The 26,975-nt window shown below is 34.3% G+C and overlaps 2 protein-coding genes across 9 annotated transcripts; both read left to right on the top strand.

Moving 5' to 3' along the window:
• Nucleotides 1–6,625: 6,625 nt before the first annotated feature.
• Nucleotides 6,626–12,055, top strand: LOC117929007 (F-box/kelch-repeat protein At1g30090). Of its 4 annotated transcripts, none has more exons than XM_034849185.1 (2): nucleotides 6,626–8,555; nucleotides 10,979–11,493. In XM_034849185.1, exons 1-2 carry the CDS (start codon nucleotides 7,353–7,355, stop codon nucleotides 11,189–11,191), a joined length of 1,416 nt encoding a protein of 471 aa, XP_034705076.1. In that variant the 5' UTR covers nucleotides 6,626–7,352; the 3' UTR covers nucleotides 11,192–11,493. The 4 variants fall into 4 exon arrangements, with proteins under 4 accessions (XP_034705076.1, XP_034705077.1, XP_034705079.1 ...); XM_034849186.1 differs by lacking the exon at nucleotides 10,979–11,493 and adding an exon at nucleotides 11,500–12,055 and having other exon boundaries at nucleotides 6,628–8,555; XM_034849188.1 differs by lacking the exon at nucleotides 10,979–11,493 and adding an exon at nucleotides 10,615–10,961 and having other exon boundaries at nucleotides 6,629–8,555.
• An 11,505-nt stretch (nucleotides 12,056–23,560) lies between these two features.
• LOC117927762 (outer envelope membrane protein 7) lies at nucleotides 23,561–25,491 on the top strand. 5 transcript variants are annotated; one of them, XR_004653404.1, is made up of 3 exons: nucleotides 23,561–23,965; nucleotides 24,307–24,350; nucleotides 25,179–25,491. XR_004653404.1 is itself a non-coding variant. In XM_034847426.1 (2 exons), exon 1 carries the CDS (start codon nucleotides 23,688–23,690, stop codon nucleotides 23,943–23,945), a length of 258 nt encoding a protein of 85 aa, XP_034703317.1. In that variant the 5' UTR covers nucleotides 23,561–23,687; the 3' UTR covers nucleotides 23,946–23,965; nucleotides 25,179–25,491. The 5 variants fall into 5 exon arrangements, 4 of the variants coding, with proteins under 4 accessions (XP_034703317.1, XP_034703319.1, XP_034703316.1 ...); XM_034847426.1 differs by lacking the exon at nucleotides 24,307–24,350; XM_034847428.1 differs by lacking the exons at nucleotides 24,307–24,350; nucleotides 25,179–25,491 and adding an exon at nucleotides 24,599–24,684.
• Nucleotides 25,492–26,975: the final 1,484 nt, after the last annotated feature.

Raw genomic sequence — 26,975 nt, 5'->3', positions numbered from 1 at the left:
CAAACTGATATATCTCTTAGGTAAATGAGATAAGACACAATCTCCAAGGAATATACCTAAAAAATGAGGATTTAAGAACTTATGGGAAAACCATCATTAATATCATTATGTCCATTAAAGTTTGATTTCTTCTTCCCATTACTCCATTTTGCAATAAAGTATTGAATACACTTAACTAGGATATAATCTCATGCTCCTTAAGGAAAGATTAAACCTACTAGACACACCACTTTTATTTGATTGAAGTCTCTTAATATGTTTACTCCATAGGTTTTCCAATTCCAACTTAAATTTAACGAATTTATCCAAGGCATCAAACTTCTATGCACATCTAGAAATAGAGTAATCATCAATAAAGGTGATGAATTACTCTTGCCATCCTTTGTATGAACACTAAAAATTTTATAGTTGTTAATATGCACAAAACCAAAAGTTCTATATATGTTAGTATGCACCAACTCTAAACATTCCATGGCCCTATGTCATTTAATAGTAAAGGTCCTCTTATTCATTTTACCATCTATACAAAATTCACAAACTAGAAAATCATCTAGAATCACAATGTCCAGACTTAATCAAGCTTTGGATCCTGTTTAGATTAATATAACCTAGGTTTAGAAACCAAATGTTTGATTAATGCTAAGTTTTTTCCTTTTAGTGAGATCTAACCATTCTCATATCTTAGAAAATGTGGTGATTGAGTAATACATTGAAGAAGTAGTATCTCCCACTTCTTTGCACAACTAATCTTGCCACTAGAGCTAAGATATTCTTATCCTGTAACCTTCTCACTTGTTGAAAGCCCCATGAAGAATTATAAATCCTAGCCTTCGAATTTATCCACAACTATTTATTCAATAATGAGAACATGATGTATAATTTCCTTTTCCTTAGGTAATTCAAGCATCACTTTTCCAGTGTCTCAAAAAGACACAAAGGAATTACTTGCCCTTGAGTTTGCTCTATTATTCCCTTTCTCGAACTTTCCTTATTTGTTGTTATTATTCATTTTGGTAGAAGAACCTGAAAAAATCCTTGACTTTCATATGAACACATTTTTAATCTTTGAGAATCCCCTTAGCCATTCCATAGGAATCCGACAAGGTCTCTAAGATCAGACAAACTTTGTGTTCATAATAGTCCTAAGGACAACTTGTCTAGCTGGCTTACCATTATCACTAAATATCCTTTGTAGACTAAAGAAAATATGAAAGAATGTGACAATAGACATGTGTTGTTGTTGCAACACATTATTCAAAGACTCAAGTATGAGAAACTTGGTCATTTTTATCTATCATATGCTACATTTGATATACCACTCTTTCTTTCTATTATGTTTGTTTTAGGAATAACTAGCTCTTAGTATTCCTATTGTAGCTTTTTCGCCATTACCATATCCATATTAATTTTCTAATCCATACAATTAGCCCTAATCCATTTAATTGATTGTGAGAATGAGAGTGATAACAATACTAGACATGATATTTATAACAAGGAATATAACCAGACATTTAGTGTCAAACATTCAAGGTAAACAATAGTTTAGCAAATATAAAACTCTTGAGACTGCCTATTTTTTGCTAGATATCCTAGTATCACAAATATCAAGCCTATATTAGGTAGGTCATGATCTTATTATTAGGTAGAGACCCTCTCAAATTGATATCTCTACCTTAAAAGCTTGAAAAAAAATCCTAAGATAAGATTAACATACCTTTTAGTTTAGCCCTAAGTCCATGAAAGCCCTTATATTGGGTAAGCCACTTTCATATTCGAAGTTAAGTGTATAACCAAAATCCTTGACATCAATGTTACCAAATAAAAAAAACTCCACTATTGGGGTAGTTACTCTTACAACTAATATATCTAGTCTCTTCCTTAAGAAAATCCATATCCCTTGATACCTTGGTCCAACCCACCACTAGGTTAGTAATGGCTCAAAATCAAGATAGGCCTTAAGATGATAATAAAAGTCAATATTCCTTGATTCCTTGGACCAATTGAGCGGAGTCAAAGTCAAAGCTAATGTGCTGCCATAGATCTAAAAAAAAAAAAAAACTACCAAGACCTATCCTTTCTTTTCTCTTAGGTCACCTTAGATGCATAAAAACAATGAAATTTTCACAAAAATAAAAATTCCTATGCTCTTATAATCGAGCTTACAACCTATCTATAAGAAAGATTTTTTTTTTTTTACAATATTCGAATAAAAATCTTATACTCCTTATGGGGTATACAACCCAATATAAAGATCAAGAAAGCAAGTAAACCACAACTAAGAATCGTGATATCCATCATATTTAATGAAAACATTCATTCATCCCTTAAGATCATGGGATAAATAAAATAACCTTGCAAAATAGAGCTAGCACATGTTAGAATAGTTCTAGCATGCTAAATCCTAACCTAAGCTCTAATACCAATTGTAGGAAATCCTTAGATCTCTTCATTCTTAACCTTGAATCGCTTAGGGTGTACATTAATAGTCTTAGGATTTTTCAATATAATTGCAACATAAAAACATGGCAACAAAACTATAAATAGTATATATCTAGAGATAATAAAGATTATACATGTGATTTGGATGTTCCTTGATTAATTCCAATCTAATGAAGTCATGTAAAGTGAATCACAAACCTCACCGACCAAGCAACCTTCTGCTTGATCACTCTTTCTCACGAATCTAGGCATTAAAGAAGGGTAGTCTTCTCTCTAGAGGGAAAGATTAGGGTTTTTCTCTAGAGTCTAAAAGACAAAAGTGTACAAAGTGAAACCCTAAACCACTAAGGGGTTTTATATAAGTTTCCTTGTAGACTTAAGTGACTTGAACACCTCAAGGCACTTCAATCTAACCAAAGTAAAGACTGTATGTCAGGTGAGTTTGATTCTTTTCTGAAGAAGCATGAGGATTATATCCCAATTAAGTGTCCTTAAAACTTTATAGCATAATGAAGTGTTGGAAATAAGAAATCAAACTCTAATGGACATGGTGAGATTCTATGATGAGTTTCTCAACACTCCCTAAATCCTTTTATGAATATTCCTTGGAAACTACAATATATTTTCTTAACTTAATTCCATCTAAATCGGTACATTTGAGTCATAGCGAGATGTAGACAGGTTATCAACCTAGTTTACACCATGTTGACATATGAGAGTGCTTAGCATATGTGCTAAAACCAAAGATAGGTAAGTTGAAATCAAGGTCAAAAGTTTGTCAATTTGTAAGTTATCCAAAAAGAACAAGTGGTTATTACTTTTATAGTTAGATTAACCGGAAGGTGCTTATTAGTATAAATGCTAGATTTCTAAAAGATTACTCTATAATAAGTAATAAGTATAGGAGTGATATCAATTGGAGAACACTAAATGACACTCCTCATAATAGCACATAATATTATGAATTCAATACCTATTGTTCCTAACAATTAGAGTACACCGATGTCTCATCTTAGTAGGAATGTTGTTATATAACTATACAAATTCATGTATTTGAAAGAGTATTTTGAGATAATACGAAAGGAACATGCATGAGATCGATCCCATAAATTATGATGAAATAATGAGTGATGTGGATGCACATCTTTAGCAAGGAGCTATGGAGGTAGATTTAAAATCGGTGCATTCTAACAAAGTATGGGAACTTTGTAGAAGCACCTAAATGGATAAAATCCATTGGGTGTAAATGAGTCTATAAGATGAAGAGATGAGTAGATGGAAAAATTAAGATATATAAGGTTAGGCTTGTAGCAAAGGTTATAGTTAGAAACTTAGTTTTAACTATGAGGAAACCTTCTCATCGATAGTCATGTTCAAGTCCATTAGAATACTCTTAAGGATTCCAGCACATCTCAATTATGAGATATGAAAACTAGCCCTTAAGACAACATTCTTCAATTACTATCTTGACAAGATCATCTACATGATGCAACATGACAGTTTTATAGCAAAGGGTCAAGAGCATTAGACATGTAAGTTGAAAAAATTCATTTATGGATTAAAACAAACATCCTGCTCATGGTTCGATTATCTCCTAAAAAATTAAGTTAGATTTTTTTGAGAACTTTGTGAGTAGCTCATATTACCATATAGATGCTCAATTCGACCAGAGGTAAGAGTAGTAATCCTATTCAATATAATTAAGGAAGAGATCTAAAGAAAGAATTTGAGAGTTCATAAAGAGATTTAACCAACATTTACTACAAGTTGAGAGGATTTGATGAAATGTTGGTTGTCATAGCATTTTTACCATGCATTATCATTAGGATCAAATATACAATTTTCAAAGTAAAAAAGCAATGTAAAAATGGTACATGGATTCTTCATAGAGGTAAGTAACTACGCCTTATTAGAGGATAGCTAATAGTTTACCTCAAATGGATGCCAAGGACCATTGATCCAATATGAGAATACATGAGAAAAAAATCCCAAATATGGCAAAATTTTAACATAAATTCCATTAATACGAGTAGACAAGGACAAGGATAGTCACATCCCCGTTCAAAAATTTGTTTCGTTTAACATAACTTAGACCAAGATACTAGGTCCAACACTTCCATAAAACTCAAAAAATTAAAAACAAAAACAAAAATGAGAGAAATAGAGAGAAAGTGAGAGAGAGGATATGTTGTGCTTAGAATGAAATTCTAGTGATGTATGTGATGTTGATTGGGCTATGAAGCTCCCGAAAAAGAAAAAAAAAATGTTGCCATGTATGTTATGTTGATCCGATTTTGTATATTGTTCTAAATTCATCATAAATTTTATTATTGTTTTTAATGAAAAGTAAATGTTGGTATTTAATAAATGTATGTTACACCTTTTATTCACGGATCATAATCTCTTAGCCCAAAGCCAAAGTTGGTTGCCATTAAGGGGATTTTTAATATTTATACAGCTTCTTTTTTTTTTTTTCTTTTTCTTTTTTTAAAAAAGATAATAATAATAAAGTAGTTTGGAATTTATAGCATGTTGAAAAGTATTTTTAAATCAATGGTTATTCAATATTGTTATATCACTCTAAAATTTTATTTTGAAAAAACAATTTCAATGTAAATTTTAAAAATAAAAATTGTTTCTTTAAAAGAAAATTTCAAATTTAGTATTTTAACTAAAATTGTCTCTTCAAAACATAACTTCCTATTTGGCTTTTCACAAAGTCTAGTAAATATAAAAATAATTTTTCAAGCGCCATATTTAAATTTTTTTCTTTTAAATACTCTATATATATATTCAAAATCCTACCATTAAATGTGGGACCCCAAAATTAGTAGTTTTCATTGCTATATACAAAAAGCCTAAGTCTCTTGTAATTTGATATATTAAACTTACACAAAAATTAATTAAAAAAAAACTGGCAACACCAATAGTGTTAAAAAAAAAAAAAAAAAAAAAAACAGATTTAACTATCATCAATATGGCAATGTCAAGATCTTTAAATTTTTTAAATATGTATTTTCTCATGATTTAGGCTATGTTTGGCTTCAAGAAAGTATGAAGAAAAGGGAAAAAATATTAATTAGAAAGATAGTTTTCTTATATTTAGTTTTTCATGAAAAATAGAAAAAAAATGAAATATAATTAAAATTGGTTGGAAACTTAGGTTGTGTTTGGTTTGGTAAAAATTTTGTGGTTTTTATTTTTTATTTCCAAAAATTGTTTTTTAAAAATAAAGTATGTGTTGTAAAATTTAAAGTAAACAAATATATTAGAATTTTAAGATAAAAGGTAAAAATCAGTCTAAACAAAATAGGATCTTAGGATTTTTTAAAATTATTTATTTTTTATATGAAAGAGCAAAATAAGAAAAAAAAAATAACCAAAATGAATTTAAAAAATCATGTAAAAATAATTATTAATATTAAACCTACTTTTGCTTTCTTTCTTTTTTTTTTTTTTTTTTATCTTTTGAAATTCCCTTTACATTTTCCTTCAAAAAAAATTTTGGAGCCATACATAACCTTAGCAATTCCTCCACATGTAAAAATCATCCTAATCCAATAACTCTTTCATTTTTTGAATCATAAAATAACAATTGCACATATCCAAAAGAAAATAATAACCACTACTTTTTTTTCTTTTTTCTTTTTCAAATGGGTTATAATCAAAGATACCATTATTTTTAGTATAAAAGTTCTTATAAAAATGGGAAATGTCCTAACTTGAAGTGTTGTTTGAACCATTGATTTATGTAATTGGAAATAATCAATTAGGTTTATGATAAAACATAAAAAAAACGATCATTGATCCAATTTGAGTACCTCTATAGGATGACCTCGGCAAAAAACCGAAGAGTATGGGAAAAAGAAAAAAAAAATTATAAAATGAGAGTCCTTACAAAGCAATTCAAAAGTCATGCAATATCAAGCCAAATATAGTAATAGAGACTTTGATAAAAACTATATAAAATCTTAATTATTTTGAAACACTTGGATTAAATTTGAATTTACAAAGTTTTAAAACACACTTTTTCCCCCTTCTTTCTTTCTTTCTTTCTTTTTTTTTTTTTTAAACAAAACTTTTGAAGTTTGATTTTAAATTTTGACGTTACATGTCTTTAATGTTGTCCTATATCTTCGCCTTTTTACTCCACGGGAATGGAAATGCAGTGTACCCCAAATTGGGGCACTCTCGCTGTCACGCGATAAGTGCGTGCCGTTCTTCGCTGGATTCGAAACCAACACTCCACGAACACGAAGCCCACCATAACTTCACCTGCCATTGTTGTTGACGCGCATCACGGGCGCGTGGATTGGATCCCCCATTGTATGTCGACTGCCCACATTCAACTTGGAGGCTGTACACAAGAAGATAATGATTCCTTTTATAGGGAAGAAGAGTCTTCAGTTTCAAGGGCTTCCTTCCTTCTCTGCAAAAATCAGGCCTCCAAATCTCATCAGTCACTGTCTTTTCAAGAAATTTTTTTCTGGGATTTCATGTTTGTAAGTTCATGTGTTGAGTTCCTTTGTTATTAAGTTTCTTCTCTGTGTTATTGTGTCTACTTTGTGGGTTTTGTCCTGATAGTTAATGGGTAGAGTCTTTTTATGTGGAAACGTCTAGCTGTACAGAGCATAGCAAAACTCATCTGTATGTTGATTTATGGACTGGGGTCTTGTGGGTTTTTAGTTTTTGTGGTGCAAAGGTGTTGTAGTTTAATTTCGAACTTGGGATTTCTTCCTTTGCATAAGGACCTGGAATGAGTTAATAAGGAAGAAATTTGAAGAGGTAGGCCCTTGCGGCTTGTGATTGGCTCTTTTGATTGGTGTTTGCGTGTCATAGACTGAAAATTATATATTAGACAGGCGGCTTTCTAAGTGTTTTGGAGAGTTTTATTCTTAAGTCCGACAAGGAAAATGCAAAGGGTTAGAATTTCATCGCAACAGGCCCCAGTACATAAGCTAGGGGATTCCCAAATGACATTATCCCCAAAATTTAGGTTAGCTGTAATCCAATCAAATTTGTTAAATCCTTCATTGGAATTAGAGTTATCTCTCAGGGGAGAGCCTCTCATTCCAGGCCTTCCTGATGATATTGCCCTCAACTGTCTCCTGCGCCTCCCGGTCCAGAGCCACGCAGCTTGCAGAGCTGTCTGCAAGCGTTGGCATCTACTTCTTGGTAATAAGGAGCGGTTCTTTACCCGAAGAAAGGAACTAGGCTTCCAAGACCCTTGGCTCTTTGTCTTTGCATTTCACAAATGTACTGGAAAGATTCAGTGGCAGGTTCTTGACCTTAATCACTTCTCTTGGCACACCATTCCAGCAATGCCTTGCAAGGATAAAGTTTGCCCCCATGGATTCAGGTGTGTTTCCATCCCCCATGAGGGTGCTTTGTTTGTTTGTGGGGGTATGGTATCTGATGTAGATTGCCCACTTGACTTGGTATTGAAGTATGAAATGCAGAAAAACCGTTGGACTGTTATGAGCCAGATGATTACTGCTAGGTCATTTTTTGCTACTGGGGTCATTGATGGTATGATTTATGCGGCGGGTGGAAATAGTTCGGATCTCTTTGAGCTTGACTTGGCTGAGGTTTTAGATCCTGTTAAAGGGATTTGGAGCCCCATTGCAAGCATGGGAACAAACATGGCCTCTTATGATGCAGCAGTTCTCAATGGAAAGCTTCTTGTCACTGAAGGCTGGTTGTGGCCTTTCTTTGTCTCTCCCAGGGGTCAAGTTTATGACCCAAGAACTAATAATTGGGAGAATATGGCTGCTGGCCTGAGAGAAGGCTGGACTGGCTCTAGTGTAGTGGTTTATGGACACTTGTTTGTTGTTTCAGAGCATGAAAGGATGAAACTTAAGGTTTACGACATGGAATCAGATAATTGGGAAGCAGTAGAAGGCCCTGCTTTGCCAGAGCAGATTTGCAAGCCTTTTTCTGTGAATGCCTGTAACTGCAAGATCTATGTTGTTGGTCGGAACCTTCATGTTGCTGTGGGTCATATCTGGAGGCTGAATCAAAAGGGTAATTGTGAGAAAAACTGGAGCTTTGGTGTTCGATGGCATGTGGTGGATGCTCCAGAAGCCTTCGCTGACTTGACACCCTCCAGCTCTCAGGTTCTGTTTGCCTAGCTCTTCAGCTTTCTTCTGATGTTTTGTGTGTTTTTGAATAAACTGTAACCTTATAAACAGTAAAAACTGTGGAGTTTTAATGACCATGTTGAACAGGCTCTTACAGTTGGATGTATCAAATGTCAAGTTGTTTAACTTTTTGGTATTTTCTTAGTTTCTTCCCTGATTGCTCAATGTATGCTATGTTCAATAATACCACCTTATTCAAACATTTTGCTGTTTTCCATTCATCCTTGGATGAAATCCTGTTTGTTGTGGTAGTAATGCAGTGATGTTCAAACCAAAATTTGGGCAATATTGAGCAGAAGCTGCTTCGTAATGTTGAATTGCTTCTGAAGATGAATGCTGATGCAAATTTAAAATAGAGTTGCATGATTGCATCTGCAGCTTGTTTAACATGCTAATGATCAGCATAATTTCCAACTTATTGATCTATCAAAAATGTGATAGGATTGCATCAACTATTCTGTTTTTGCTTTAGTTCAGTTGCTTATGAGATCCCATTTACCTGCTTTGTTCATTCATCTTGTGCAATTGAACATTGGTATAGACCTATTTAGGGCACCATATTGGAAACCTCATGGCATAGGTATGCAGAACTATTGGAAGATTTTCTATCTACCGTATGTTATTCCAGCTATTTTTCCTCCTACTAAGAAAGCATTTTCCTACTTGTAAATTGTTTATTATAGTTTCACACTGTTTTTTTGTCATTACCCATTTCCTGCAATGCCTTCTACTCAAGTAGTGTTGCTCCTTTCTAGTGCATTGTCCTTGTAGCCAATTTTTTCTCTCTTTTTTTTTCTTTTTTCTTTTATTTTTATGTTTTTGTTTTTGTTTTTGTTTCCTTTTTGTTTTTATACTTTATATTGGAAACTGGTTTGAGAGTTGATTGTCGGTTTTCTTTCTTGACATCCGTCTAGTCCTCTATCAAAATAATCCTGGAAAATGCCATGGCCTAGTCATCCATTGAATTTAGTTTTAAAGTTTTATTAGTATGTAATATCCATCACACTGCTACTTAGTTACATTGTTTACAATGTCTTCCAATTTGGCTTCAGAATCACTTGAGAGTCTTGATATCCTTCAATAAGGGTTATAAATGTGAGCCATATTCCTCTGGCCTCCTTAGGATGTTAGGATAATGCTTTGATTTTTTGTTTTTTTGGTTTATGGATCTTGTTGGTGTAGAGAGAGAAGTGACTGTCTAAAGTCAGAGATATTACAAATAGTGGAAAAAAATCATGAAAAAGTTAGTTTAGTTGATTATATGTGAAAAATTCTGATCATTATTGAGTGCACTGGTGAGGACTGATATTTTTCTTGTTGGAAGTGGTACAAGGACAAGACAGGCTAGAAAGGGTATCAGAAAAAAAAAAAGACATAGGTCAATGCTGCAAAACAACATGGTGTCCTCCAACTTGGTACTAGATGTGGACCTAAATCTACCACCAACTTAGAAGTAGGTGTGGCCATGAACCAAGATGAATGCAGAAAAATAATTTACAAAACTGAGCCCAGCCATTCATGAGTTCCTCCTCTGGGGAGACTGCTTATAGGACCCCTTCAGTGGATATATTTTCCATTAATGCAATCTTATCTTGATTCTTATGAAACACATAAAGTTAGGTGAGTAATTTCTTTGTCCCAACATCTGCTTGGACATTTTATAGCTCAGTCATACATCGTACGAGAATTATGCATATGAGCTTATCAATGAAATTTTACACTTGACAAAGTGATTATTCACATTGTAAAGAGAAGGAAGAAATTAAATGGGAACTTTCTTTTTCTTTTTTAATTTTGCCTCCATTGTTATATATATTTTGTGCCGTTGTGTGTAGCTGCATGCTTTTGGGTCTTTTACGCAAACAGATTAGAAAAAGAACTCTCCATCGGTTAGACATTTTCCCCTTTTATATTATCTGATTCTGGACAGCTAAAGATAAATATCATAGAGGTAGATGTGGCCATGAACCAAGATGAATGGAGAAAAATAATTTATGGAGCTGAGCCCAGCCATTCACGAATTCCTCCTCTGCAGGGAGACTGCTTATAGGACCCCTTCAGTGGATGTGTTTTCATCAATTAATGGAACCTCATCTTGATTTTTATGAAACACATAACGTGAGGTAAGTGATTTCTTTGCTCAGGCATCTGGTGGGATTTGTTATAGGTCAGTCATACATCATACGAGAATTCTGCATATGAGCTTATCAATGAAATTTTACACTTGATAAAGTGATGCCCAATATTGTAAAGAAGAAGAAATTAAACGAGAAACTTTTTTCTTTTGCGCCTCCATTGTTATATATATGTATATATATATTGTGCCTTTGTGTTTAGCTGCAGTTTCTTCCTTTTTATCTTATCTGAATTCAGGACAGCTAAAGATACATATCATATAGGTGGGTCAAAGAGAGGAAAAATATCTGTTGATGGTGATGAGAAGGAGGCCACATACACAACATGAAGGATATTTCATCAGTGATTGGCACCTACCAACTACCAAAGATTTCCCACCTGGAAAACAAAGCAAACATCTCCTTCAGGGTGGGGAAGCCCTAAAGTTGATCTTTGCTTGTTTTTATTCATTTATTTATTTTCTTTTTTATAGTTAGTTAGGCATTCCAACAGTAGAAAACATCATGTTTATCTAGATATATCTTTTCCACGATTTCTACAGTCGCCGCGGATAATGACATTGATGCCTCCATTCGGCAAATCTTGCTGAGTGACCCACTCATCAACGTAAAAATCTAGTTATCATGCCCCCTGATGCTTCCTTAGTCACATCATGGACAGGTTTGGACGGGAGGAGCTAAGATAACTGAACTGAGAGATTGAAAGATATTTGATTATGTCTGTGGGCCTCCTGCTCTTATATTTCAGTTATAGCTACTTTGTTTCTAACAATCTCCCATCTCAGTCTCCAGACTTAGGTTCTTCATTGCTTCTCTTCCCCACGAGGCAACGTTTCATCATTTCCCTCTGCTTTGGATTGGATATTGTGGTGAGGAGTCCCTCTTGGAAGGCAATGTAAAAGAGGCTGAATAGGAAGAGTAGCTTTCAGTGGAGTCGAGGATCAGATATTCCATCTGTTTGGCAACAAAGCAATAAGCCATGTAATTCGCTTCACCATCACTATCAAACGTGATTCTTTAGCGAGTGCTCTAATTCTTGCCGTGTCTATCACGTTTCCCTACGAATATGCCAATGGAGCCATCGAGCGGGGTTCCAAATGCACGTCAAATCATGTCTTGGAGTATTGATAGGCGCTACTACTATTGATAAGAAAACGTTATCATACCGAATAGCTACTGAACTGAATTCTATTCTAAATCTGGACCTACTGAATTAAATTTTAAATCTATGATTAAAGACGGTTTGGGAGTATTTTAAGAGGGTCCATATGTCTTGACCTAATGAAAAAAGGAAACTTGGATGGAGGTTCAATTTGTCATGCCTCTTGTGCCAATTTTAAATTATATCATGGTATTGTGGTTTCTGGTCTTGGTCATTACCATATGCCATTTTTTTTTCCTTATCTTGGACGTGCAGATTTCATTTCAATAAAGCTTGTTGCTTAAGCTGATGTCTTTTAGTAGGTCTTGTTATTCCTGTGAAATTAGGAACATTAGTTCATAATATCCTACAAATTTCGTATATTGACTTTTAATTTTTAGAAAAAAATATTTCTATCTAATAAATATCTTAAATGTGAGGATTACATTTGACACTGAAAATATAATGGAAGAAATGCATATTTGTAATGTTGGTGTATTCGTAGAAATTGAAGAATATTAGATATTTTATGACAATTTCTATGCATGATGTCCTACTAATGTCATTCTTCAATGTACAAAACATTATAATATTATAATGATGCGATGAAAGTGGAAGATATGCTTACTTATAACAAATTGATATAAATATGCAAGATAAGAAAAAGAATCATTTTATTAAGGAGTGATTGTCTCAAGACCAGCGAGTAAGATAGGTACATATTCATTTGAGAGGGATGGGCTAAGCTCACAAGCGAATCACTTTCGAAGGTAATCTAACCTTTTTTTTTTATAAGTAACCAAGATATTCATTAAAAAGGCTAAGCGCCACAAAGCATACAGGGAGTATACAAGTTGGCTACAGCCCAAAAAAAGAAAAAGGACCAAAAAGAACTACCTCCCCTCAAGTGGAAACTATCCACTCCAAGAAACCTATAAGGGAGAAAGACTCCTCACCTAAATACACTTTGGCCCAATTCCACAGGTTACAAACAAAAGAATTCTTTAATCTCTGAATATTCAACTCACCCCCCCTAAAAGCTAATTTATTCATCTCCTTTCAAACCGTCCAAAAAATACACAACGGAATGGATTTCCAAATCTTTTTCCTTTTCTTCCCTACAAATGAGCCCCTCCAGGAGATAAGAGTCTCCTTTACAGTTTCTAGGAGGACCCACTTGATATCTATCAACCCAAAAATAATATCTCAAAGGACTCTAGTCACTATACAGTGTAAAATAATATGATTTACATTCTCTTCTTCACAACCACACAAAAAACAACAATTTGGTAGTTGCACCCCTCTTATCTGAAGCCTATCCAGAGTGAGCACCTTCTCCCAAGTGGCCTCCCAAGCAAAAAAACAGACTTTAGTTGGCACCCTATCCACCCATATTTTCTTTGCGGGAAACACTATATCATTAGATTTATCCAACAGCCTATAAGCATCCTTAACCCTGAAGAAGCCATTTCTTCCTTGCCTCCAGTTAACAGAGTCATCCCCCAGTGAAGGCCTATGACCCCTCAAAGTATGGAGCAAATCACCAACCATGTCCAACTCCCAGTCATTGAAGTCCCTCTCAAAAACAAGATTCCACTCTCCTTGACCCAAATCTTGATCCCACATTTCCTCAATCGTGGCGTCTCTATGCGCAGCAAGGACAAAAAGATGGTTGAAACATTGGGACAACGGAGTATCAGTGCACCATCTATCTTTCCAAAATTTAATTTTGGAACCCTTCCCAACTATAAAAGCCAAATTCTCCCAGCACCATTCTGTTTCTTTCATAATCTCCTTCCAAACCCCTACTCCAGCCGCCCTATTGACCTTCTTAGACCTCCATCCATGTTCCTCTTGCCCATATTTCGTAGAGATCACTTGTTTCCAAAGGTTATCCTTTTCACAAGCAAACCTCCAAATCCACTTGCCCAGCAAGGCTCTATTCAGAGTGGCTATTCTCCTTAACCCTAGCCCACCATTGAGTTTTTCTGAACAGACCACATCCCAATTAACTAGATGAACTTTTCCTCCCAAGTGTCCACCCCCCCATAGGAAATCCCTTTGGGTTTTCTCTACTCTTTTAGCAACGGACTTGGGCATGCGGAAGATAGACATTTGGTAAATTGGCATACTAGCCAAGGTACTTTTTATGAGAGTGATCCTCCCCCCTTTGGAGATTAACTGTCTTTTCCAAAGCGCAAGTCTCCTCCTGACTCTCTCCTCCACTCCATCCCATATAGAAGAAGCCCTATTGGGGGCCCTTAAAGGGAGCCCCAAATATTGGGAAGGCAAAGACCCCACCCTGCACCCTAACTCAGCTACCAACTCAAGAATCTCCTCCACTTCTCCAACTGGGATGATTTTGCTTTTGGCTAGATTAATACGAAGACCCGAGGCCGTTTCAAACCAAAAGAGAAGCCAGCTTAAATGAGAAACTTGCTCTTTGCTCGCCTCACAAAACACAATTGTATCATCAGCAAAGAATATATGAGAGATATTCAATGAAGGTCTTCTACCACCCCGAATATTGCACCCTGATAGATATCCCCCCTCCACCGCTCTCCTGATAAGAACGTCCAGAATCTCCATTCCCATAACAAAGAGGTAAGGGGATAGAGGATCCCCTTGACGGAGTCCTCTAGTGCTAGGGAAAAACCCAGTTGGCACTCCATTAACAAGAATAGAGAATTTAGCAGAAGACACACAGTTCCACATCCATCCCACCCACTTGGTCCCAAAGCCCATTTTTTGAAGGTAATCTAACCTTTGTGATTGGAGATCATATGAACTGCACTATGTGACTTGTAAGTAGCCTTAATTTTGATAAAAGAGTCTTTTTTCTATCCCTAGGGTGATAATGTTACAATTATGAGGTTAGGAAGGGTTTTACTCTTAGCGAGTCCTAGGCAAAAAATGTTGCGAGATACGAGTTACATGTATTTTTGGTGGATTCACCTAAATGAGAGTTGTTGTAAGGTCCTAATTGTGGGGTTGTTCTATTCCCAAATAACTTATGAAAATCAAGATACTAGCGCATGACCCTTAATACAACTAACTCGCTTAAAACTAAGCCCTAAATGTCGAAATATCTAGATTGTTTCATTCCAAGCCTTGAATCATTGGGGTGCATATAAAACTATCTTATGGATCTCTAAATCTATACAAAAGAAGCATATACATGAAAAAATTGTAGATCTATGTTCAAAGAAAATATACTTGCAATTTGGATGTTCCTAAATCGATTTCAGTTGATGAAAAGGTGATACGGATTTAAAAAACGAAGAGACCTTCCATACAATGACTCTCATTCCTAAAATCTAAGCACTTAAGGATGGTGAAATCCCCTTAAAAGGGTGGAGGCTAGGGTTTCTCTATTTGGATGATAGAATAATAATAAAAAAATCTAAGCCTTAAGCCTTAAACCTTAAAAGAGGTTTATATAGACTATACGTGTGAACCTAAATGACTTGAACCCATCTTGGGCTTGAGTTACTTAATCCAACCCATTTGGATCATAACTAATTAATTGGAGCCTAATAAATTAGTCTTATTAAACTTTAATTAATTAATTATCATAGTTAGAGAGATCATTTACAAGTTCTTATGTAATACTACACATTTACCAAAATGCTCTTATATATTCATAAATGTGAATAAAGAACTCAAATATCCCTCAAGTAATGTGTCGCCTAAGAATATGAGCTAGAATGGAATTTATTGGGATTCATAGGAAAATATAGCTCCTTCATAATCCAATTTTTAAGTTCACCAACATCCGCTACAAAGAGTCAATTGTACTCTAATATCCCCTAATATTAGACTGTGACAAAATACTTGTGTTTGTAACTTACTAATGATTTCATGCAAACTCCTCATAAATTGATGTTTGTAATTTAACGAGGTAAACACTATCAACCTCTCAAAATTACTTCTACAATATTTAAGTCTTAAATTCTCATATTATGTGATTAATTGACATACTTTAACTCTCTAAAAGCAAATTTTAAATTCCATTTAAGAAATTACTATGACCAAGAATTTCATGATCACATGTCCTTCGGATCACCTAAGGGGACAAAATGTCTCAAACTCATGAGATATCGTGACACCTATCTTGAGAATACTTGTTGTCACTTGCCTTAATAAATAGTAAATCAATCCATAAGGAATATATGACCACCTTAAGATGTCACATGTAGGTTAAGGTTACTAAAAACCTTAACAATATTCAATATTCTCTCAAGGTTGAGAGCCTATTGTCATAGGATGCTTCAAATGACCTTCCTCATAGACTTATATAAAGCCTAGGAAGCTTCTGGAGACTCTTGGAGCCATATACACTAAGCCATTGATGGGAAAAGTGTGAAAGGTTCTAGAGATGCCTAGAGATGTCCACACATCTTTACACTATGGTGGAAGGTATGAAAGGAGTCCAAGACCTTCTAGAGAAATCTAGAAATCTCTTGTATATTCTTGTACATAAGTCTTGTACATAGAATTGTGTATGGTGTTCTAAAATCTTCTTAATTTGTGAGGAACCCTCCAAGGTTCCAGAAAGTTCCATTGGTGCCTATAAATAGGTGAGTGCTTCATTTGGCCAAAACACCACCCAAGAACTTAACCAACCAAGCAAGTGAGTTCTCAAAGCACTTGTAAAGCTTCCATGAGCAATAAAGCTTTCATTCTTTAAGAGTCGCCTACTACGCCTTCTAAAGCTTCCAAGTTGTGAGCATCTTAGCCTAGCTAGCTAAGCAGTTGGGAATCAGGTTAACTTAGCAAGATCAAGTGTCTTGACTTGTCTAAGTGCTGCACGAGCTTAGGAAAATACTAAGTCCGTGACAAGTAGTATCAAAGCGCGACTACGAAGCGGGCATAGTAAAGGAAGCATGTCGGGCTCCAACATGAAGGAGATTAGCGAGCAAACCCGTGAGAGGGAGACCGAGCCTGCTACATGGGGCAGGGGCAAGAAGGATAAATCTTGTGATGCCGTTGCTAACATGGAGGCAAGGTTAGCTAAGATGGAGCTAGCCATGGCGGACACTCGGGAGATGTTGGACTTGATCGAGCAAGGCATGGAGAAGGGCTTAGAGGATCTAAGGGAGTAGATCCAAGACCTTCGTGAGGGAGTGCTCATCTCATAGGTTCAGCCAGTGTCACACAAGGAGTTGGTGTCCTTCCAAGAAAAGGTCTTGAGCATGCTTGCTAGCATGGAGTCAAGGATAGAGGCTTTGGCCACTCAAATGGAGTCCCGAGACTAGGAGGTTAGGCAGGAGTTGGCCATCTACAAGGTTGATGTGTCGACACGAGTCATGGCCACCTAGGAGGCATCTAGGGTGGAGATGTTGAAGCTACAAAGGTTTAGTGGCAAGGGGGATGCCAAGAAGTTGGACAACTTCTTATGGCATGTGAAGCAATGCTTCAAGGCTATTGCATTGACTGATGAGGCAACTAAGGTAAGAATTGCAACCCTTTACCTTATTGACACAACTACTCTATGGTGGCATAAGAGGTTTGTCGATATGGAAAAAGACATTTGCACTAGAGATGTGGGAGGATTTCAAGAGGGAGATCAAGAGGCAGTTCTACCCCAAGGACGTGACTTACCTGGTTATGAAAAACATAAGGCGTCTCAAGCACACAGGCTCGATACGCGACTATGTCAAGGAATTCTCTTCGCTCATGCTTGAGATTCCTAACATGACTGAGAAGGAATTGCTATTCAACTTCATGGATAACCTGCAAGGGTGGGCTGAGCAAGAATTAAGACACAAGGTGTTCAAGACTTAGCCACTACTATGGCAGTAGCAGAGTATTAATGGATTACAAAAGGAGAGACTTCTTCAAGGTTGAGTCTTTGGAGGATGGCCACGCCACGGGTGGAGGAGATGAGATTTTAAAGGACCACAACGCTCCTAGAATGGGATCATGCAAAATGCCTAACGTCCGGGAAGGAAGGAGTAAGGCCGAAAGGAAAGAGTTTACGCTTAAAATCAAATGATTCATGTGTGACGGTCCACATTGGGCACGGGATTGTCCAAAGAGGAAGGTGCTCATTGCCATGATCGAGGAGAGTGAGCAGGAGTGCAAAGCACATATGAGCTCAATGCAGCTGCTAGGTGCCCTCCAAGTCAACCCAAAGCCTAGTACACCTTAGACCTCCTTACTATCAGGGGTGCAAGTAAAGGAGACAAAAGAGGAGTGAGCTGATGTAGCCCGCACACACATGGACAAGGTCACCAAGGGAAATGTGAACTCAATGGGTAAGAGGAAGCAACACTCCAGGAACCGAAAGTGCAAGGGTTTGCATCCATCCGAGGCCTCACAGGAGAAGGAGGTGAAGAATATCTTGGCTGAACGAGGCCTTTCATGTAATAGAGTATCTAGTCCGATGGAAAGGATTACCTAGGAGGCAAGTAAGCTAGGAACATGCAGATACCTTGAGAAGATTCTAGAAACACATCGAGAGGTTTCAAGAAAAGGCAACGACGGGAACATCGATGGCATAGGTGAGGAAAAGTATCACATGATGCTTTAAATTACCCTTCCCATGGGCTTATATAGAGCCTATGAAGCTTTTGGAGACTCCTAGAGCCATCCACACTAAGCCATTGGTGGGAAAAGTGTGGAAGGTTCTAAAGATGCCTAGAGATGTCCACATATCTCTACACTATGATGGAAGGCATGAGAAGAGACCAAGGCTTTCTAGAGAAATCTAGAAATCTCTTGTATATTCTTGTACATAAGTCTTGTACATAAAATTGTGCAGGGTGTTTTAGAATCTTCTTGATTTGTAGGGAACCCTCCAAGGTTCCAAAGAGTTCCATTGGTGCCTATAAATAGATGAAGGCCTCATTTGGCCAAGGCACTACCCAAAAACCACTCAAAAACCTAACCAACCAAGCAAGTGAGTTCTCAAAGCACTTGTAAAGCTTCCTTAAGCAATAAAGCTTCCATTTTTTAAGAGTCGCCTACTGCGCCTTCTAAAGCTTCCAAGTCGTGAGCATCTTAGCCTAACAAGTTAAACAATTGGGAGTCAGGCTGACTTAGCAAGATCAAGTGTCTTGACTTGTCTAAGTGCCGCACGAGCTTAGGAAAATATTAAATTCGTGACACTATGCAATGTACTAGTTTGGTGAATTGCGACCAAGGATGAAAATATCGGTAATCACAAATATATCAGTACTTGAATTTTACAGATATATCGACGGATATTTTGACACAAAATATCGATAAACCAAAATACATCAAAACTTATGAAAATGTGAGAAAAAAACTCTTAAAAATGAAATTAGAAGTATACTAGACATTTTAGAGTTGTTTTGTTGAAGAAATTAATATATATATATATATATATATATATATATATATATATAATATGATTTGCGATATTAAATTTAATTATATAGTGTCGACTGATAAGAATGTGACTTTTGTAAATGTAGACTCATTATGAAGTTAAATTATTACAAATATATTAATTATGTGATTTAAATATATTACTATGTTAAGTTACTTTACTTACCTCTATTGAAAATATATTAATTAATTGTAAAAATATACTAATTTAAATTCAATGTTATATTAATTTAAAAATGTACTAAGTTAATTTATTCTCAATATACTATTATTACACTTGAATATCAAAATAAAATAAATTATTAATTTAAAATTAAATTATTGTAAATGTACTAATTATGTTATTTAAATATTTTTATGATTTTTATTTTAAAATATTGGTACATTTTGATACAAAATATTTTTATTTTAAAATATTGATAATTTTATTTATGATTTTATATTTGTTTTATATTTAATTAGTATACAAAATAAATTATACGATAATTAAAATTAATTTATTTATAGTAATTTAATTTTTTACCGATTTTTCACCGATATATCTCCAATATATCCAATATATCTCCAAAATTTCAACTATTTTTTCTAATTTAGGGTTGATATTTTGCATTGTATTGCTGATATATCCATGATTATTGATATATCGTCGATATTTACTGATATTTCCGTCAGACGATATATCTTACCTATATATCGTATCCACCTTCTTCGATACACGATATATAGGCAATATATCGCCGATATATCCTAATATTTTTGTCCTTGATCGCGACTACTTGATAACCAATTTTATGATTCATGATAGGTCTTGTATAATGTGTAACTATACACACTAGCACACTCACTATGAGAAACTCATTGTAATGACCAAGACAAATTATTCCTCAAATTAAAAGGTAGTGCATTACAGTCTCGAATGGATTGTCTACATCCATAAACTAGGTATGAACAACTTATTCACTTGTGAGAGACTCATGACTTGGATATTTTGTACAACTTTAAATGCACCTAAGTTATGTACAATACAAATGATGTAAGCTTAAATGTTCAAATAAATATCAATGTAAATAATGGATAAAATAGTGGAAATTCAAGTATAACTTTATTATATCATGTATTACTTTTTAAGGTTCTATCTCTATATTAGTATTCTACTATTTTGTGTATGACAATGTGAAAAATTGGCTCAAGGACCTAGTTCAAGAATTAGTTCACTATGGATTCTCAAATAGAAGTTGTCAACATAAGTGTAGGTTCAAGTTGGGAAGACACCTACAACAATTACATAGTATATAGTTACACAATTTATTTCATTTATGTATTTTATTTTTTTTTATGAAGCTTTAAACTTTGTAAAGGGAATGTTGGAAATTCGATAAAAGAAAGTTTAAAACTTTAATTATTTTTTAAAAATAGAATAAAGATATTTTATAATATTAGTTTGGTAAGTTAACATCTTTTAATTTGTAATTGATAACCTTAAATATTTGGATGTAATTGGAATCACTTGTAATGTTCACAATCTCTTTTCCCATGCCTACTTATAAAAGGGAGTCTTCTTTAGCTTTCATAGTGAATTGAAATATTCTAACAACTCCTCTTAAAGTTAAGCTTGTTTATTTAATTATTTTATTCCTTTCTTAGGCAATGAGATATGAATAGTTCAATCATTCTTTGAACATGCTCATAATGTGTTTACGTGTCTCTCCAAAACATGCTAGTTTTTCTTATCTCTATTTATTTTGTTTATTTCAGTCCTTAATTTATTATTTTTATTTATGTGAGTTAAAATTTATAAGTTTTCTATTTAAGTAGAAAATTTTTATAATAATAACTATTGTTATTTTTTTATGTTCATTTGAATAGAAAATATATATATATATATATATATATATATATATTAACTTAGAAAGCACGTTTGATAAGCTGCTAATAGGAAGAAACATTTTTGTCATCATTTATTCTGAAAACAAGTTATTTTTTAGAACATGTTTAAGGCATTCTCAATTATAATTTGTAAAGTGTTCTAACCAAAAATTGAAAAGAAGAAAATAATTTGAAATTTTTTTACATTATACATAAGTGTATAGTACTTTATAGATAATAAGTCAAAAAAACTATTATCATATTTAAGTTTTTAAATAGAATTTTGTTCTTGAAAATATTCAAAAACTATTTTTAAAAACGGTTTTGCAACAACTGTTTTAAAAAAGAAACAAGTCTAAAGCACTTGTCTTCATTGGAGATTTATGTTTGAATCATATGATACTAAAGATTTTCCTTATGTAAAACTTGAAGAATTTAGTAAGGGTTTTAAAAGCCTTCAATGATAACATACTCAACTCCTTATCTTTCAAAGTTGAAATTGGACTAGTTTAAATTTTAGCCTCAATGCTTTCTCATTCCTAATAGAGTCATTTTTGCCCAAAGCTTATTCCTTGTTTGTGCTTTAAATTAGCAAAATTTTATCAGTAATAAAATATTATTAATTTAATTGTGCACCTGCAACATTGATATGTAAGAATTTGTTTCATACGTCCAAAATTTTAAAGAAAAAAGGATAGAATTTAAATTCCTAAAAATATTTAATGTAAAAATATGGAGAAATTAGAATTTTGCAATGATGTTTCACTATTTTCAAACCCACCTCATGGTCTTGAAAAGTGATTCGAAAATAAACATCATTCTTTTACATGTTAACAACGTAGTTATAAACAATATTATATTTTCAAACCCACCTCATGGTCTTGAAAAGTGATTCGAAAATAAACATCATTCTTTTACATGTTAACAACGTAGTTATAAACAATATTATATCATTATTTATTGAGAATTTACTTTTATATGAATTCGGTAGTTATCTTTCCATTTAGTCCTTACATCCACTTTAGCAGGGCTCAACAAGATTATTATAAGCATTTAGACAAATAACGACTAACACATAATGTAGCTCTTGAAGTGGTGCATTACAACAATGGTGGAAGACGGAACAAATGATGCATGCCCCCCATCCCCTCCCCAATCGGTAAAAGTAACTTAATCTAAACTAAACTATCATTGATAGTGCTTTATAGAACCAACTAGAATATAAGAAGTTTGTACCATAGTTAACATGTTGAGCTTAAACTTTGATTAGTATTAAGTCTTTTATATAAACTTATAAGAAGTTGAGCTATAGTTATCCTAGAGAACCTAAACTAAATTAACTAGCATTGGATTTTAAAGTGAACAAGCTTACAAGACCTTTTGAAAGTGAGTGAGTCATAACCAAGGGTAAGTTATACACGGCCATCACTTCTAATTCTATGTTTTTGACAATTTCCTAAACTTCTTAGGGTTTCTTCCACTTTGGTGTCGGAAAGGTTTGCATTTGATATTTGACGGCATGCATACACATCAAAATTGGTTTCAATTATTGGACAATCATGGTTCATGGTTTAATGACGTGCTTTGTAAATGATACATCTATTTTTATTTTTTATTATTATATTGTAATACAACTGACTTACTTTATTTAGATTATATAACACAATGATGTTACTTTATTTCTTTTTATGTAAGCGAATATTAAAAGATCCTCACATCTTCTCTCAAAGGCTTACCACGGTAATAGAGATTATGTTTTAAGGTATGTAGCTTAGTGCTTGTTTGGATCTACTTCTTGTTTTCTATTTATAAAAATAAAAATTTATAGCAATTTTTTTATTAAAAATAAAAATAAAACCTCTTAGATAAAAAGTATAGATTTATCTTATAAGATCGCTTTAAAAAATTTTCAAATTTGAGGTACCTCAATTTTTATAAATAATTTTTAGATTATTTTTCCAAATAATCTTATAGGTTCTATTTGAAAAGTGTTTTTAAAAATGGTTCTGAAAAATAGTTTTTTGGAACATTTTTTAAAAAATGTTCTTTAATGTTTTATAAAAAAGATTATTTGGAGCTTAAAATGTTTATAACCTATTTTTTATATTTTAAAATAAGTTTCATATGTATTACTTTATTTTTAATCATTTTTTATATTTGTATAATTAATATTTAAAAAATCTCTTAAAAAAACAAATGAAAAAATTAAAAACAATTAAAATATATTTTCTAAAAACAGCTTATTTTCTGTTATTAAGAACATAAAACTACTTTATATGTTTTGATTATTACAAAAAATTATTTTAAAAAAATAGTTTCCAAACAAACCCAATGGTTATTTGGATGGGCCCTTGAAAGGGTATCACCGGCATTCCAAGGGCTGCACTTGGATTGGGCCTTTGGCCTGGATGGTGGCAAATTGGGGCACCAAAGGTGCATTATTCTCAAAATCTTACACCAAAGCATCATAATCGGGTCCCCAAATTCAAAATCTTTCTGTGATTTGGATCCATTCTATCCCTTGCGTCCGTAACCAGGTTCTCACTTTCCTTTTGTTTTTCTCTACTCTCTGAGAGGCCAAATCGCAGGCTAAGGAGAGAAGAAAGAGAGATGGGTGGGCTGACGAGCGCGGTGATAGCCATAGCAGGAGTTGTGCTGGGTTGGATCACAATAGAGATCGCCTGCAAACCCTGCCTCGAACAAGGTCGCCAAGCTATTGACCGCTCTCTCAATCCCGATTACGACCCGGACGATGACCAAAATGTCGACATTCGAGCCCCTCTCAATCCCAGCTCTTCACTTCCTCAAGATTCCGATCCTAATGCCCACACTGCTTCTTCCGCTCCCAAAGTTATCACCATCTCCTGATCACCTTTTTCTCTCTTTCGGTACGATTTTTTCCCGGCTGCCTTGTTTGTTTGGTTTTTTTTGTCTGATTTCTCGCTGTATCTTTTCCTGGAAAAGTAATGAAAAAGTAAGGAAAGAACGGTGGTGTGTATTTTCTTGATTATCATAGACATGTAAGAAACTTCCTTTTGTGAATGTTTGAATATGTTGTGCAACTTCATGGCCTTTTCTTTGTGAACTGAAGGTGTAAGTATTGATATGTTGCTCCAAAATTTTAAACAACATTGATCACTTAGTTTCTTAGCAACAATTATAAGCTTCTGATGTTGAAATTTTAATCAAGATTCCTTTTTTCTCCTTGCTATGTGAATGCTGATCGTAGCCTTAGAATTAGGGGAGCTACTGGGGACTGAAGTTGAGAGGAAGGTACCTTGTTGCATATTTCAAACATGATGAATGTAGTTCCTTTGGTTTATACACATTGCCCTGATTTTAAGTATTCTACCCGATTACCAGTATAGTGATGAGGGCAAAATTCATATAATAAATGCCTTACTAATGAGTTGAAAGGAATAAGTATGTATACAATCATAATTAGAATTCGGTTTTAAAGGAAGAAAGGCTAGAAGATACAATATAACTGGTCTCCCTTTTCTATTTTGGTGGGTCTTCAGATTTTGGCAGTAGCTTTGGAATTTGAATGCAGTGTAGAAAAGATTATCTGAATTGAATCATGGGCATGTCTGGTTTCCCAAGTTAATGAAGATATTTCTTGAAGGAACTCATGTGTTCTTAGAGAATAATGTGGTTATTTGAAACATGCAATAGTGACAGTGAACAATAGTTCAAGACTATATGGAAGCTCATGTGTGTTTTCAAATGGCATCAGAGATTTCTAGAGCTATCAAGACGACCCTTGAGACAATGTAAATGCAATGAGCATTTATTATATACCTATGCCTAGGATATCTTCCTAGAATGAGTAAGGGCCATAAGGTTAATGGGTCACAGGCAAATGGTGCCAGCAAAAAGAATGAAGAGAATAGAGTGGAACTATCTGGCACTTAGTGTGGACATGATATCTTTATGTGGGAAATCTTCATGTGATTTTGAAAATCATAGCAATCAAAGCGTAAGAGTGGTTACCTCCTTCAATCCAATTGCATGTATAAGTATTACAAATTATTTTAATAACTAGATCTTGTATTTTGAATCTGGTCCTTATGGTTAACGACTTAATTGGGCCATTTGTAGAAAGCGGGCGATTCAGCAGATATAGTGCAGAACTGGGCACAGCCTTTAATGTGGGAAAGCTGATGAAGGATTAACTAATCCATGAAAAGCATAACAGAGTGCTTTGAGCAATCTTATTTACAATCTAAAAAAACCGAGTATGAATTCTATAAGAAATTCTTAGATGTGATTATACTTGAGATGGACAAATAAGTGTTGTTCTTTAGCATTACTCTTTTGCTTCTACAGCATATCTAACATGGATTTTCCTTGGGTGGAACCACACTGTTGGATTCATATTTGTATCCTAGCTGGGATAACCCATTCCATGATAGAGTCGGTGTCTTTTCTTTTCCTTTTTCCTTGTCTTTCCAGGCATTATGATCAACTTGAGAAAAACATCACCACTTTTAACCTTAGGAACTGTTATATGTTGATTATACAGTTTGTTATACTGCATGACATAAATTAGAGGACAAGACCTCTAATCTCCATGGGGACTCTTCACTCTACTCTTCGGGCTACTGAAATTTTCGTACTCCAATTTCACTTCCATGATGGCAGGACCAGTTACTCGTAGATGGATTTTGAGGGTATCTTTAGTTTGAAATCAATTATACAGAATCTATTTTTACAATCCCCTATACTTTTATTTCTATAGGTATTTACACCCCGTTTTATCAGATTTGGTAGCATGTATGCATTCCAAGGTTGGTTGCCCTCATAGCTTTGTCAACCTGCAACACCATCGATACTCCCTCTGAAGAAGGCTTCAATTAACTTACAGCTTCAAACTAGAAATATAAGAGGTTTATCAAAATTAAAATGATTTTCCATACTCAAAAGTGATGATAAGCATTTGCATCTGAAAGAATTTGAATAAAAAAAAAAAGAAAGTAAAAGAATGTTTTATGACTTGAGCCTAGGCAACTCCTGAAATTACATTGCTCCTCTTGCTTAAAAGATGTAACAACTCCTTTTTGATCTATCCAACAGGTTGATGGTATATGCTCATAGGAGGAAGCATGGCCCTATGTAGCAGTGTTACAACAATTGCCACTTCTAGGATTAGGATTATGAGAGAATCATGAGAAGAAGCATTCTGACTTTTATCTAGCTTCAAAATTTCCGATGGGTACTGTCGAGTTTAATATCTGTTTGTTCCTCTCGAAATTATAAATAACCAAAACCAGAGAAACCTATAATCTAAGTAAAAATGATAAATGGTATAACTCAAATTAGGTGACAAGTTCGGAACTCTTTTACAGTCTTGAGACTACCTCAGATTTTTCAGGTTCTCTGCTCATTCCCAAATTACCATGCACTGTTGACACAACTTTTTCATTTCAGAATAAATTAAATTCAAGGTTGGTTATTTACAACCATTCTCGTAACAAAGATTTTATTTCAGGGTTGTGGCATTTCTACATCTACTTAACATTATAGGATTAGATGCCAATTCCAGTCCTAAGTTTCATCAGTTAAAAAGGTAAATGTCACACACAACACAAAGGACATAGTAAGGCAGGAAGGCTTTATGAGTGATGATCGGGTGGCTGGGTGTGACTTGATCTAGGTTAGGGAAAGGATGTAATTAAATAATCAAGAAAGTGATGAGAAGATTTGTTGAGAAGTGATAGAAGGTTTGAGGACATTTTGATTGCTATAAATGGGATTTTCTGTTAGAAATGGTATATTGTTTGAACGTGTTACATGAAGCCATAATTGATTGAGTAGTTGGAGCATCTTAGCCCCAGCCTCAGTTGGAGAAACCGTATTGCAACGTGCAGGTCTCTTGAAAAGTAGAAAAAGATCACC

This window comes from Vitis riparia, chromosome 13, assembly GCF_004353265.1.
Source record: "Vitis riparia cultivar Riparia Gloire de Montpellier isolate 1030 chromosome 13, EGFV_Vit.rip_1.0, whole genome shotgun sequence".
Taxonomy (NCBI): domain Eukaryota; kingdom Viridiplantae; phylum Streptophyta; class Magnoliopsida; order Vitales; family Vitaceae; genus Vitis; species Vitis riparia.
This window is presented reverse-complemented; position numbering and strand designations above follow the sequence as displayed.

Bases quoted from the DNA above. Each gene is read 5' to 3' on its own strand.
- LOC117929007 (XM_034849185.1), top strand. From the start codon at position 7,353: ATGCAAAGGGTTAGAATTTCATCGCAACAGGCCCCAGTACATAAGCTA. The intron at 8,556-10,978 runs GTTCTGTTTGCC...CATATCATATAG, and splicing joins TGACACCCTCCAGCTCTCAG to GTGGGTCAAAGAGAGGAAAA.
- LOC117927762 (XM_034847426.1), top strand. From the start codon at position 23,688: ATGGGTGGGCTGACGAGCGCGGTGATAGCCATAGCAGGAGTTGTGCTG.